This window comes from Tachyglossus aculeatus, chromosome 27 (genome assembly GCF_015852505.1).
Source record: "Tachyglossus aculeatus isolate mTacAcu1 chromosome 27, mTacAcu1.pri, whole genome shotgun sequence".
Taxonomy (NCBI): Eukaryota; Metazoa; Chordata; class Mammalia; order Monotremata; family Tachyglossidae; genus Tachyglossus; species Tachyglossus aculeatus.
The window spans coordinates 698,352-711,654 of record NC_052092.1 but is presented as its reverse complement, the minus strand read 5'-3'; the positions used below and the strand labels follow the sequence as shown (position 1 = coordinate 711,654).

Genomic DNA, 13,303 nt, shown 5'->3' with positions numbered 1-13,303 from the left:
ATCGGAGGCGGGAGGGCGTCCCCGGCTTGACTGGGAAGGCCCCTTGGAGGAGATGGGCCTTCAACGAGGAGGAATTTTCCATGGGATCGGAGGCGGGAGGGCGTCCCCGGCCAGAGGCAGGACGTGGGTCAAGGATCGGAGGAGAGACGGAGGCCCAGGGAGAAGAGGAGCGGAGGGGAGCGAGGTGAGGTAGGAGGGGGCGAGGGGATGGACGGCTTCCTTCCTTTGGGAAGGGAGAAGGTAGAGGAGCGGTCCCGGACGCCGTCGGGCCTTCCCGCCTGACGTTCTCCCGCCGGGCAGGATATCACTGGGAGGTTCCTGGCCCAGAGGACGTCCGAGGAGAACCTGGTGCAGCAGACGGCCGAGTGCAGGCAGAAGCGGAAGGAGCTGAAGGCTTTCCTGCGCCAACTGGATCTGGAGCGGGCCGAACTCAAGTTCCACCAGACGCCCGGCTCCATCAGGTACCGGCCGGAAGGATTCTGGGCGGAGGTGGCCTGGAGGAGCGGCGGGGCTCCAGTGGGTAATGATAATAATAATAATAAGAATAATAATGGCATTTATTAAGCGCTGGGGAGGTTACAAGGCGATCAGGTTGGCCCACGGGGGGCTCACGGTCTTCATCCCCATTTTACAGATGAGGGAACTGAGGCCCAGAGAAGTGAACTGACTTGCCCTTAGGTCGCCCAATCTCCTCCTCTAGACTTAATAATAATAATGATGACATTTATTAAGCACTTACTATGTGCCGAACACTGTTCTAAGCGCTGGGGAGGTTACAAGGCGACCAGGTTGGCCCACGGGGGGCTCACGGTCTTCATCCCCATTTTACAGATGAGGGAACTGAGGCCCAGAGAAGTGAAATGACTTGCCCTAAGGCCGCCCAATCTCCTCCTCTAGACTTAATAATAATAATGATGGCATTTGTTAAGCGCTTACTATGTGCTGAGCACTGTTCTAAGCGCTGGGGAGGTTACAAGGCGATCAGGTTGGCCCACGGGGGGCTCACGGTCTTCATCCCCATTTTACAGATGAGGGAACTGAGGCACAGAGAAGTGAAGGGACTTGCCCTAAGGCCGCCCAATCTCCTCCTCTAGACGTAATAATAATAATGATAGCATTTATTAAGCGCTTACTATGTGCCGAGCACTGTTCTAAGCGCTGGGGAGGTTACAAGGCGATCAGGTTGGCCCATGGGGGGCTCACGGTCTTCATCCCCATTTTACAGATGAGGGAACTGAGGCACAGAGAAGTGAAGGGACTTGCCCTAAGGCCGCCCAATCTCCTCCTCTAGACGTAATAATAATAATGATAGCATTTATTAAGCGCTTACTATGTGCCGAGCACTGTTCTAAGCGCTGGGGAGGTTACAAGGCGATCAGGTTGGCCCATGGGGGGCTCACAGTCTTCATCCCCATTTTACAGATGAGGGAACTGAGGCCCAGAGAAGTGAAGTGACTTGCCCACAGTCACACGGCTGACAAGTAGCAGGGCCGGGATTGGACTCCAAAGCCCGGGCTCTTTCCACTGAGCCACGCTGCTTCTCTAGTAGTAGTAGTAGTAGTAGTAGTAATAATAATAATAATAATAATAATAATAATAATAATAATAATAATAATTGTGTGGTATTTGTTAAGTACTTATTGTGTGCCGGACTCTGTACTGAGCGCCGGGGTAGATTCAAGCAGATCACATTGGACACAGTCCCCGTCCCACGTGGGGCTCACGGTCTTAATAAATAATCGCCCCGTGGCCATCGCCCTTCATGGCCTGAAACGCCCTCCCGCTCCATAAATTCCTCACTCTCCCCACCTTCAAAGCTCACCTCCTCCAAGAAGCGGAGTCAGAGGTCATGGGTTCGAATCCAGTTGTCAGCTGGGTGACTTTGAGTAAGTCACTTCACTTCTCTGGGCCTCAGTTCCCTCATCTGTGAAATGGGGATTAAGACTGTGAGCCCCACGTGGGACATATCTATTCTATTTATTTTATTTTGTTAGTATGTTTGGTTTTGTTCTCTGTCTCCCCCTGTGAGCCCACTGTTGGGCGGGGACTGTCTCTAGATGTTGCCAATTTGTACTTCCCAAGCGCTTAGTACAGTGCTCTGCACATAGTAAGCGCTCAATAAATACGATTGATGATGATGATGATGCCGACCTGATCACCTTGCAACCTCCCCAGCGCTTAGAACAGTGCTTTGCATATAGTAACTGCGCTTTGCACATAGTAACTACTTAATAAATGCCATTATTATTATTATTATTATTATTATTATTATTATTATTATTCTTCCCTGACTAATGATGATGATGATGATGGCATTTGTTAAGCGCTTACTATGTGCAAAGCACTGTTCTAAGCGCTGAGCACTGTTCTAATCCCTTATTTCCCCTACTCCTCCCTTCCGTGTCACCTTTACATGTGAACACTTTAAACGGCGTGGCTCAGTGGAAAGAGCCCAGGCTCGGGAGTCAGAGGTGGTGGGTTCTAATCCCGGCTCCGCCGCTTGCCTGCTGTGTGACCTCGGGCAAGTCACTTCACTTCTCTGTGCCTCGGTTCCCTCATCTGGAAAATGGGGATGAAGACTGTGAGCCCCCCGTGGGACAACCTTATCTCCTTGCAACCTCCCCAGCGCTTAGAACAGTGCTTTGCACTTAGTAACTGCTTAATAAATGCCATTATTATTATTATTATTATTATTCCCTGACTAATAATGATGATGATGGTATTTATTAAGCGCTTACTATGTGCAAAGCACTGTTCTAAGCGCTGAGCACTGTTCTAGTCCCTTATTTCCCCTACTTCTGCCTTCCGTGTCACCTTTACATGTGAACACTTTAAACGGCGTGGCTCAGTGGAAAGAGCCCAGGCTCGGGAGTCAGAGGTGGTGGGTTCTAATCCCGGCTCCGCCGCTTGCCTGCTGTGTGACCTCGGGCAAGTCACTTCACTTCTCTGGGCCTCGGTTCCCTCATCTGGAAAATGGGGATGAAGACTGTGAGCCCCCCGTGGGACAACCTTATCTCCTTGCAACCTCCCCGGCGCTTAGAACAGTGCTTTGCACTTAGTAACTGCTTAATAAATGCCATTATTATTATTATTATTCCCTGACTAATAATGATGATGATGGTATTTATTAAGCGCTTACTATGTGCAAAGCACTGTTCTAAGCGCTGAGCACTGTTCTAGTCCCTTATTTCCCCTACTTCTCCCTTCCGTGTCACCTTTACATGTGAACACTTTCAACGGCGTGGCTCAGTGGAAAGAGCCCGGGCTCGGGAGTCAGAGGTGGTGGGTTCTAATCCCGGCTCCGCCGCTTGCCTGCTGTGTGACCTCGGGCAAGTCACTTCACTTCTCTGGGCCTCGGTTCCCTCATCTGTGAAATGGGGATGAAGACTGTGAGCCCCACGTGGGACAACCTGATCACCTTGCAACCTCCCCGGCGCTTAGAACAGTGCTTTGCACATAGTAACTGCTTAATAAATGCCATTATTATTATTATTATTATTATTATTCCCTGACTAATGATGATGGTGATGATGGCATTTGTTAAGCGCTTACTATGTGCAAAGCACTGTTCTAAGCGCTGAGCACTGTTCTAATCCCTTATTTCCCCTACTCCTCCCTTCCGTGTCACCTTTACACGTGAACACTTTCAACGGCGTGGCTCAGTGGAAAGAGCCCGGGCTCGGGAGTCAGAGGTGGTGGGTTCTAATCCCGGCTCCGCCGCTTGCCTGCTGTGTGACCTCGGGCAAGTCACTTCACTTCTCTGGGCCTCGGTTCCCTCATCTGGAAAATGGGGATGAAGACATGAAGGATGGAGTCCTGTGTGGGACAGGGACTGTGTCCAACCCGATTATCTTGTATCTACTCCAGCGCTTAGAACAGTGCCTGTCGCATAGTAAGCGCTGAACAGATACCAAAATTATTATTGTAATTATCAAGTCACTGCTCTGGGTCTCAGTTACCTCATCTGTAAAATGGGGATTGAGACGGTGAGCCCCGCAGGGGACAGGGACTGTGTTCAACCCGATTTGCCTGTATCCACCCCAGCGCTTAGTACAGTGCCTGGCACGTATTAAGTGCTCAAAAAATGCCACAGTTGTTGTTGTTGTTGTTGTTGTTGTTGTTGTTGTTGTTGTTGTTGTTCTTCTTCTTCTTCTTCTTCTTCTTCTTTCTTCTTCTTCTTCTTCTTCTTCTTTTTCTTTCTTCTTCTTCTTCTTCTTCCTTCTTTCTTCTTTCTTCTTCTTCTTCTTCTTCTTCTTTCTTCTTCTTTCTTCTTCTTTCTTCTTCTTTTTCTTTCTTCTTCTTTCTTCTTCTTTCTTCTTCTTCTTTCTTCTTCTTTCTTCTTCTTCTTCTTCTTCTTCTTCTTCTTTCTTCTTCTTCTTTCTTCTTCTTTCTTCTTCCTCCTCCCAAGGGCCAGGATCGGGTCCGCCCTGGCTCCTGGGACCCCGTGCCCACGGCCCACCGGAACTGAAACCGGCACCCTGAAATCTGGGGCTATCTTGGTCCCCATTTGGGGGCCACAAGAACAACCAGTCAATGCTATTTATTGTGCGCTTACTGTGTGCAGAGCACTGTACTAAGCGCATGGTCGTGGGTTCTAATCCCGGCTCCTCCACTTGTCAGCTGGGTGACTTTGGACAAGTCACTTCACTTCTCAGTGCCTCAGTTCCCTCATCTGTAAAATGGGGATGAAGACTGTGAGCCCCGTGTGGGACAACTTGATCACCTTGTATCCCCCCCCCCCCACCAGCGCTTAGAACAGTGCTTTGCTCATAGTAAGCGCTTAACAATTGCCATCATTATCATTCTCTGGGCCTCAGTGACCTCATCTGTAAAATGGGGCTTAAGTCCGTGAGCCCCCCGTGGGACGACCCGATGACCTTGCATCTCCCCCAGCGCTTAGAACAGTGCTTGGCATATAGTAAGCGCTTAACGAATACCAACATTATTATAGAGAAGCAGCGTGGCGCGCTGGAAAGAGCCCGGGCTTTGGAGTCAGAGGTCGTGGGTTCTAATCCCGGCTCTGCCATGTGTCTGCTGTGTGACCCTGGGCAAGTCGTTTAACTTCTCTGAGCCTCAGTGACCTCATCTGTAAAATGGGGCTTAAGTCTGTGAGCCCCCCTTGGGACGACCTGATGACCTTGCATCTCCCCCAGCGCTTAGAACAGTGCTTGGCACATAGTAAGCGCTTAACAAATACCAACATTATTATAGAGAAGCGGCATGGCTCGCTGGAAAGAGCCCGGGCTTCGGAGTCAGAGGTCGTGGGTTCTAATCCCGGCCCTGCCACGTGCAAGTCTGCAAGTCATTTAACTTCTCCGAGCCTCAGTGACCTCACCTTTAAAATGGGGATTAAGACCGTGAGCCCCCCGTGGGACGGCCTGATGACCTTGCATCTCCCCCAGCGCTTAGAACAGTGCTTGGCACATAGTAAGCGCTTAACAAATACCAACATTATTATAGAGAAGCGGCGTGGCCCGCTGGAAAGAGCCCGGGCTTCGGAGTCAGAGGTCGTGGGTTCTAATCCCGGCTCTGCCATGTGTCTGCTATGTGACCCTGGGCAAGTCGTGTAACTTCTCTGAGCCTCAGTGACCTCATCTGTAAAATGGGGCTTAAGTCTGTGAGCCCCCCGTGGGACGACCTGATGACCTTGCATCTCCCCCAGCGCTTAGAACAGTGCTTGGCACATAGTAAGCGCTTAACAAATACCAACATTATTATAGAGAAGCAGCGTGGCCCGCTGGAAAGAGCCCGGGCTTCGGAGTCAGAGGTCGTGGGTTCGAATCCCGGCTCTGCCACGTGCAAGTCTGCAAGTCATTTAACTTCTCCGAGCCTCAGTGACCTCACCTTTAAAATGGGGATTAAGACTGTGAGCCCCACGTGGGACAGCCCGATGACCTTGCATCTCCCCCAGCGCTTAGAACAGTGCTTGGCACATAGTAAGCACTTAACAAATACCAACATATTATAGAGAAGCAGCGTGGCCCGCTGGAAAGAGCCCGGGCTTCGGAGTCAGAGGTCGTGGGTTCTAATCCCGGCCCTGCCACATGCAAGTCTGCAAGTCATTTAACTTCTCCGAGCCTCAGTGACCTCACCTTTAAAATGGGGATTAAGACCGTGAGCCCCCCGTGGGACAGCCCGATGACCTTGCATCTCCCCCAGCGCTTAGAACAGTGCTTGGCACATAGTAAGCGCTTAACAAATACCAACATTATTATAGAGAAGCGGCATGGCTCGCTGGAAAGAGCCTGGGCTTCGGAGTCAGAGGTCATGGGTTCTAATCCCGGCTCTGCCACGTGCAAGTCTGCAAGTCATTTAACTTCTCCAAGCCTCAGTGACCTCACCTTTAAAATGGGGATTAAGACCGTGAGCCCCGCTGAGCTTGTATCCCCCCCCCCAGCGCTTAGTAAGCGCCCAACCAACCAATCAATCAATCAATCGTATTTATTGAGCGCTTACTGCGCTTGGGAACATAATGCCATCGTCATCATCATCGGCACCCTGGTTTTCCGGGCCCTCGTAATGGTCCCGCTCCCATCCCGGGGCCGTAAAGTTCCCGACAGATGGAAGAGCGGATGAGGCAGAGCTTGGAGGCGGAAGAAGCCAGGCTGGAGAGGGTCAACTACAGCGTGGCCAAGAACCAGGAGCTGCTGCTCACCATCCAGAACGGCATCGACAACCTCTTCGTTCGCCTGTGGGGCATCTCGGTGCCCGGAGAGGTCAGCCCCCCGGGCAGAGACCCGCTGTTTGGGGGGGACCAGTGGGGTGTTATCACCGGGACCCCCCCCCGTGGGACCACCTTGTCACCTCCCCAGCGCTTAGAACGGCGCTTGGCACAAAGGAAGCGCTTCATAAATGCCATCATCATTATTATTATTAGTATCTGGGCCTCAGTTCCCTCATCTGTCAAATGGGGATGAAGACTGGGAGCCCCTCGCGGGACAACCTGATCACCTTGTATCCTCCCCAGTGCTTAGAACGGTGCTTGGCACAAAGTAAGCGCTTAATAATGCCATCATTATTATTATTATTATTATTATTATTATTATTATTATCTGGGCCTCAGTGACCTCATCTGTCAAATGGGGATGAAGACTGGGATCCCCCCGTGGGACAACCTGATCGCCCTTGTATGTACCCCAGCGCTTAGAACGGTGCTTGGCACAAAGGAAGCGCTTCATAAATGCCATCATCATCATCATTATTATCATCTGGGCCTCAGTGACCTCGTCTGTCAAATGGGGATGAAGACTGTGAGCCCCTCATGGGCCAACCTGATCGCCTTGTATGTACCCCAGCGCTTAGAACGGTGGTTGGCACAAAGTAAGCGCTTAATAAATGCCATCATTATTATTATTATTATTCTCTGCTCCTCAGTGACCTTGTCTGTCAAATGGGGATGAAGACTGGGAGCCCCTCGTGGGACAACCTGATCGCCTTGTATGCACCCAAGCGTTTAGGAAGCGCTTAATAAATGCCATCATTATTATTATTATTCTCTGGGCCTCAGTGACCTCATCTGTCAAATGGGGATGAAGACTGTGAGCCCCTCGTGGGCCAACCTGATCACCTTGTATGTACCCCAGCACTTAGAACGGTGCTTTTGGCACAAAGGAAGCACTTAATAAATGCCGTCATTATTATTATTATTATCTGGGCCACAGTGACCTCATCTGTCAAATGGGGATGAAGACTGGGAGCCCCTCGTGGGACAAACTGATCACCTTGTATCCCCCCACCAGTGCTTAGAACGGTGCTTGGCACAAAGGAAGCGCTTCATAAATGCCATCATCATTATTATTATTAGTATCTGGGCCTCAGTGACCTCATCTGTCAAATGGGGATGAAGACTGTGAGCCCCTCGTGGGACAACCTGATCGCCTTGTGTGCACCCCAGCGTTTAGGAAGCACTTAATAAATGCCATCATCATTATTATTATTAGTATCTGGGCCTCAGTGACCTCATCTGTCAAATGGGGATGAAGACTGGGAGCCCCCCGTGGGACAACCTGATCGCCCTTGTATGTACCCCAGCGCTTAGAACGGTGCTTGGCACAAAGGAAGCGCTTCATAAATGCCATCATCATTATTATTATTAGTATCTGGGCCTCAGTGACCTCGTCTATCAAATGGGGATGAAGACTGGGAGCCCCTCGTGGGACAACCTGATCACCTTGTATGTACCCCAGCGCTTAGAACGGTGCTTTTGGCACAAAGGAAGCGCTTAATAAATGCCATCATTATTATTATTATTATTCTCTGCTCCTCAGTGACCTTGTCTGTCAAATGGGGATGAAGACTGGGAGCCCCTCGTGGGGCAACCTGATCACCTTGTATGTACCCCAGCGCTTAGAACGGCGCTTGGCACAAAGGAAGCGCTTCATAAATGCCATCATCATTATTATTATTATTCTCTGGGCCTCAGTGACCTCGTCTGTCAAATGGGGATGAAGACTGGGAGCCCCCCGTGGGACAACCTGATCGCCCTTGTATGTACCCCAGCGCTTAGAACAGTGCTTGGCACAAAGTAAGCGCTTAATAAATGCCATCATCATTATTATTATTATTATCTGGGCCTCAGTGACCTCATCTGTCAAATGGGGATAAAGACTGTGAGCCCCTCGTGGGACAACCTGATCGCCTTGTATGTACCCCAGCGCTTAGAACGGTGCTTGGCACAAAGGAAGCGCTTAATGAATGCCATTATCATTATTATTAGTCTCTGGGCCTCAGTGACCTCGTCTGTCAAATGGGGATGAAGACTGTGAGCCCCTCGTGGGACAACCTGATCACCTTGTGTGCACCCCAGCATTTAGGAAGCGCTTAATAAATGCCATCATCATTATTATTATTATTCTCTGGGCCTCAGTGACCTCATCTGTCAAATGGGGATGAAGACTGTGAGCCCCCCGTGGGACAACCTGATCGCCCTTGTATGTACCCCAGCGCTTAGAACGGTGCTTGGCACAAAGGAAGCGCTTCATAAATGCCATCATTATTATTATCTAGGCCTCAGTGACCTCATCTGTCAAATGGGGATGAAGACTGGGAGCCCCTCGTGGGACAACCTGATCGCCTTGTATGCACCCCAGCGTTTAGGAAGCGCTTAATAAATGCCATCATCATCATTATTATTATTATCTGGGCCTCAGTGACCTCATCTGTCAAATGGGGATGAAGACTGGGAGCCCCTCGTGGGACAACCTCATCGCCTTGTATGTGCCCCAGCGCTTAGAACGGTGCTTGGCACAAAGGAAGCGCTTAATAAATGCCATCATTATCATTATTATTATTATCTGGGCCTCAGTGACCTCGTCTGTCAAATGGGGATGAAGACTGTGAGCCCCTTGTGGGACAACCTGATCGCCTTGTATGTACCCCAGCGCTTAGAACGGTGCTTGGCACAAAGGAAGCGCTTCATAAATGCCATCATCATTATTATTATTATTATCTGGGCCTCAGTGACCTCATCTGTCAAATGGGGATGAAGACTGTGAGCCCCTTGTGGGACAACCTGATCGCCTTGTATGTACCCCAGCGCTTAGAACGGTGCTTGGCACAAAGGAAGCGCTTCATAAATGCCATCATTATTATTATTATTGTTCTCTGGTCCTCAGTGACCTCGTCTGTCAAATGGGGATGAAGACTGGGAGCCCCTCGTGGGCCAACCTGATCGCCTTGTATGTACCCCAGCGCTTAGAACACTGCTTGGCACATAGTAAGCTCTTAACAAATACCAACATTATTATTATCAATACCAACACCATTATTATTATTAAATGCCACTATTATTATTATTAAATGCCATTATTATTATTAAATGCCATTATTATTAAATGCCATTATTATTATTAAATGTCATTATTATTATTAAATGCCATTATTATTATTATTATTAAATACCATTGAATGGTATTCAAGACTGACCATCTCTATATGTTGCCAACTTGTACTTCCCAAGCGCTTAGTCCAGTGCTCTGCACACAGTAAGCGCTTAACAAATACCATTATTATTATTATTATTATTATTATTATTATTATTATTACGTGAAGGGAACGTGTCCCAGGGCCGAGGACGAGACCACCCCCGGCCCCGGCTGTTTTGGGGGAACCAGTGGGATATGAAGGGAACGTGTCCCCGGGCCGGGCCGAAGGGTCAGAGATAGTCAAACGCTGCGCTGGGGTAGAATCAATCAATCAATCAATCGTATTTATTGAGCGCTTACTGTGTGCAGAGCACTGTACTAAGCGCTTAGAATCGGGATAATTGATGATGATGATGATGGCATTGAACGGGCCTGGGCGGCCGAAGGACCCGGGTTCTACTCCCGGCTCCGCCACTCGTCTTTCTGCGTGTCCTGGGGTAATCAATCAATCAATCAATCAGTTGTATTTATTGAGCGCTTACTGTGTGCAGAGCACTGTACTAAGCGCTTGGGAAGTCCGAGTTGGCAACATATAGAGACGGCCCCTACCCACCAGTGGGCTCACAGAAGTCACTTCTCAGCGTGGCTCAGTGGAAAGAGCAGGAGCTTGGGAGTCAGAGGTCGTGGGTTCAAATCCCGGCTCCGCCGCTTGGCAGCTTCGGGCGAGTCACTTCACTTATCCGGGCCTCAGTTCCCTCATCTGGAAAATGGGGATGAGGACTGGGAGCCCCCCGTGGGACCACCTGGGCCCAGGGCTTAGAACAGCGCTTGGCACATAGCAAGCGCTTAATAAATAAGCCCACTGTTGGGTAGGGACCGTCTCTATGTGTTGCCAACTTGTACTTCCCAAGCGCTCAGTACAGTGCTCTGCACACAGTAAGCGCTCAATAAATACGATCGATGATGGTAAATACCATCGTTATTATTATTATAGTCTACGGGAGGAGACGGATATTGAAATAAATTACTGCTTTGTACGGGACGGGGTGCAAATCAAGGGCTTGTGACCGGGAGGAGTTGGAGGTGGCTTGGATGGGGGGTCAAAGGTCACGCCCGCTCCCTGGCTTCCAGGAGGACGTCTCCGCTGACTTCACGGACGCCTTCGACAAGCTGGAATTCTGTCAGAGGAAGCTCGTCCATCTGGTCGGCGTGTCCAAAGACGTCTCGATGGAGGAGAACGATAAGGTGCTGCTTTAGGGACGGAGGGCCGCCGGGGCTAGCGGGCCCGGGGTCAATCATCATCATCATCATCATCAATCGTATTTATTGAGCGCTTACTATGTGCAGAGCCCTGTACTAAGTGCTTGGGAAGTACAAATTGGCAACATCTAGAGACGGTCCCTACCCAACAGTGGGCTCACTGTCTAAAAGGGGGAGACGGAGACCAAACATACTAACAAAATAAAATAAATAGAATAGATATGTACAAATAAATTAGATAAATAAATAAATAAATAGAGTCAAAAAATATGTACAAACATATATACATATATACAGGTGCTGTGGGGAAGGGAGGGAGGTAAGATGGGGGGATGGAGAGGGGGACGAGGGGAACGAGCCTTCCCAGATTGAGCCCCTTCCTTCCTCTCTCCCTCCTCCCCCCCCGCCTTACCTCCTTCCCTTCCCCACAGCACCTGTATATATGTATACATGTCTGTACATATTTATTACTCTATTTATTTATTTATTTTACTTGTACATATCTATTCCATTTATTTCATTTTGCTAGTGTGTTTGGTTTTGTTCTCTGAATCAATCGATCAATCGTATTTATTGAGCGCTTACTGTGTGCAGAGCACTGTACTAAGCGCTTGGGAAGTACAAATTGGCAACATATAGAGACAGTCCCTACCCAACAGCGGGCTCACAGTCTAAAAGGGGGAGACGGAGACCAAACATACTAACAAAATAAAATAAATAGAATAGATATGCACAAATAAATTAAATAAATAAATAAATAAATAGAGTCAAAAAATATGTACAAACATATATACATCTATACAGGTGCTGTGGGGAAGGGAGGGAGGTAAGATGGGGGGATGGAGAGGGGAACGAGCCTTCCCAGACTGAGCCCCTTCCTTCTTCTCCCCCTCGTCCCCCCCCCTCCATCCCCCCCATCTTACCTCCTTCCCTTCCCCACAGCACCTGTATATATGTGTACATGTCTGTACATATTTATTACTCTATTTATTTATTTTACTTGTACATATCTATTCCATTTATTTCATTTTGCTAGTATGTTTGGTTCTGTTCTCTGAATCAATCGATCAATCGTATTTATTGAGCGCTTACTGTGTGCAGAGCACTGTACTAAGCGCTTGGGAAGTACAAATTGGCAACGTCTAGAGACAGTCCCTACCCAACAGTGGGCTCACAGTCTAAAAGGGGGAGACAGAGACCAAACATACTAACAAAATAAAATAAATAGAATAGATATGTACAAATAAATTAAATAAATAAATAAATAAATAGAGTCAAAAAATATGTACAAACATATATACATATATCCAGGTGCTGTGGGGAAGGGAGGGAGGTAAGATGGGGGGATGGAGTGGGGGACGAGGGGAACGAGCCTTCCCAGATTGAGCCCCTTCCTTCCTCTCTCCCTCCTCTCCCCCGCCTTACCTCCTTCCCTTCCCCACAGCACCTGTATATATGTATACATGTCTGTACATATTTATTACTCTATTTATTTATTTATTTTACTTGTACATATCTATTCCATTTATTTCATTTTGCTAGTATGTTTGGTTTTGTTCTCTGAATCAATCGATCAATCGTATCTATTGAGCGCTTACTGTGTGCAGAGCACTGGACTAAGCGCCTGGGAAGAACAAGTTGGCGACATATAGAGACGGTCCCTACCCAACAGTGGGCTCACAGTCCCCCAGGCTCCGGGCCGAAGTGACCCCCGCCATCCCTTCCGCAGGTCAAACGCCTCCTGGAGAAGTCGACCCAAGAGGAGAAGCTGAACCTGAAGATTTCTTTTGAGGATCAGGACGCCGATGCAACAGGTAATAGTCATTCGTTCATTCATGCAAAAGTATTTATTGAGCGCTTACTGCGTGCAGAGCACTGGGCTGAGCGCTTGGGCCGTCCAAGTTGGCAACATATAGAGACGGTCCCTACCCGACAGTGGGCTCACAGTCTAGAAGATGGGAGGGAGGATGAATAGAGCAGGCCCACGCTCTACAAGTCGGCAACATATAGACCCACGTGTCTGCTGTGTGACCTTGGGCAAGTCACTTTACTTCTCTGGGCCTCAGTTCCCTCACCTGTACAATGGGGATTAAGACCGTGAGCCCCACGTGGGACAACCTCATCTCCTTGTGTTCCCCCCAGAGCTTAGAACGGTGCTTTGCACATAGTAAACGCTTAAC

General features: G+C 49.0%; 1 protein-coding gene across 1 annotated transcript in view; it reads left to right on the top strand.

Moving 5' to 3' along the window:
* Nucleotides 1–13,303, top strand: part of CCDC183 (coiled-coil domain containing 183) — a 47,738-nt gene that overhangs the window by 26,262 nt on the left and 8,173 nt on the right. The window contains exons 10-13 of the mRNA XM_038767849.1: nucleotides 301–461; nucleotides 6,551–6,716; nucleotides 10,995–11,108; nucleotides 12,853–12,937. Coding sequence (XP_038623777.1) covers nucleotides 301–461; nucleotides 6,551–6,716; nucleotides 10,995–11,108; nucleotides 12,853–12,937 — 526 coding nt within the window. The remainder of the gene's footprint in view (nucleotides 1–300; nucleotides 462–6,550; nucleotides 6,717–10,994; nucleotides 11,109–12,852; nucleotides 12,938–13,303) is intronic.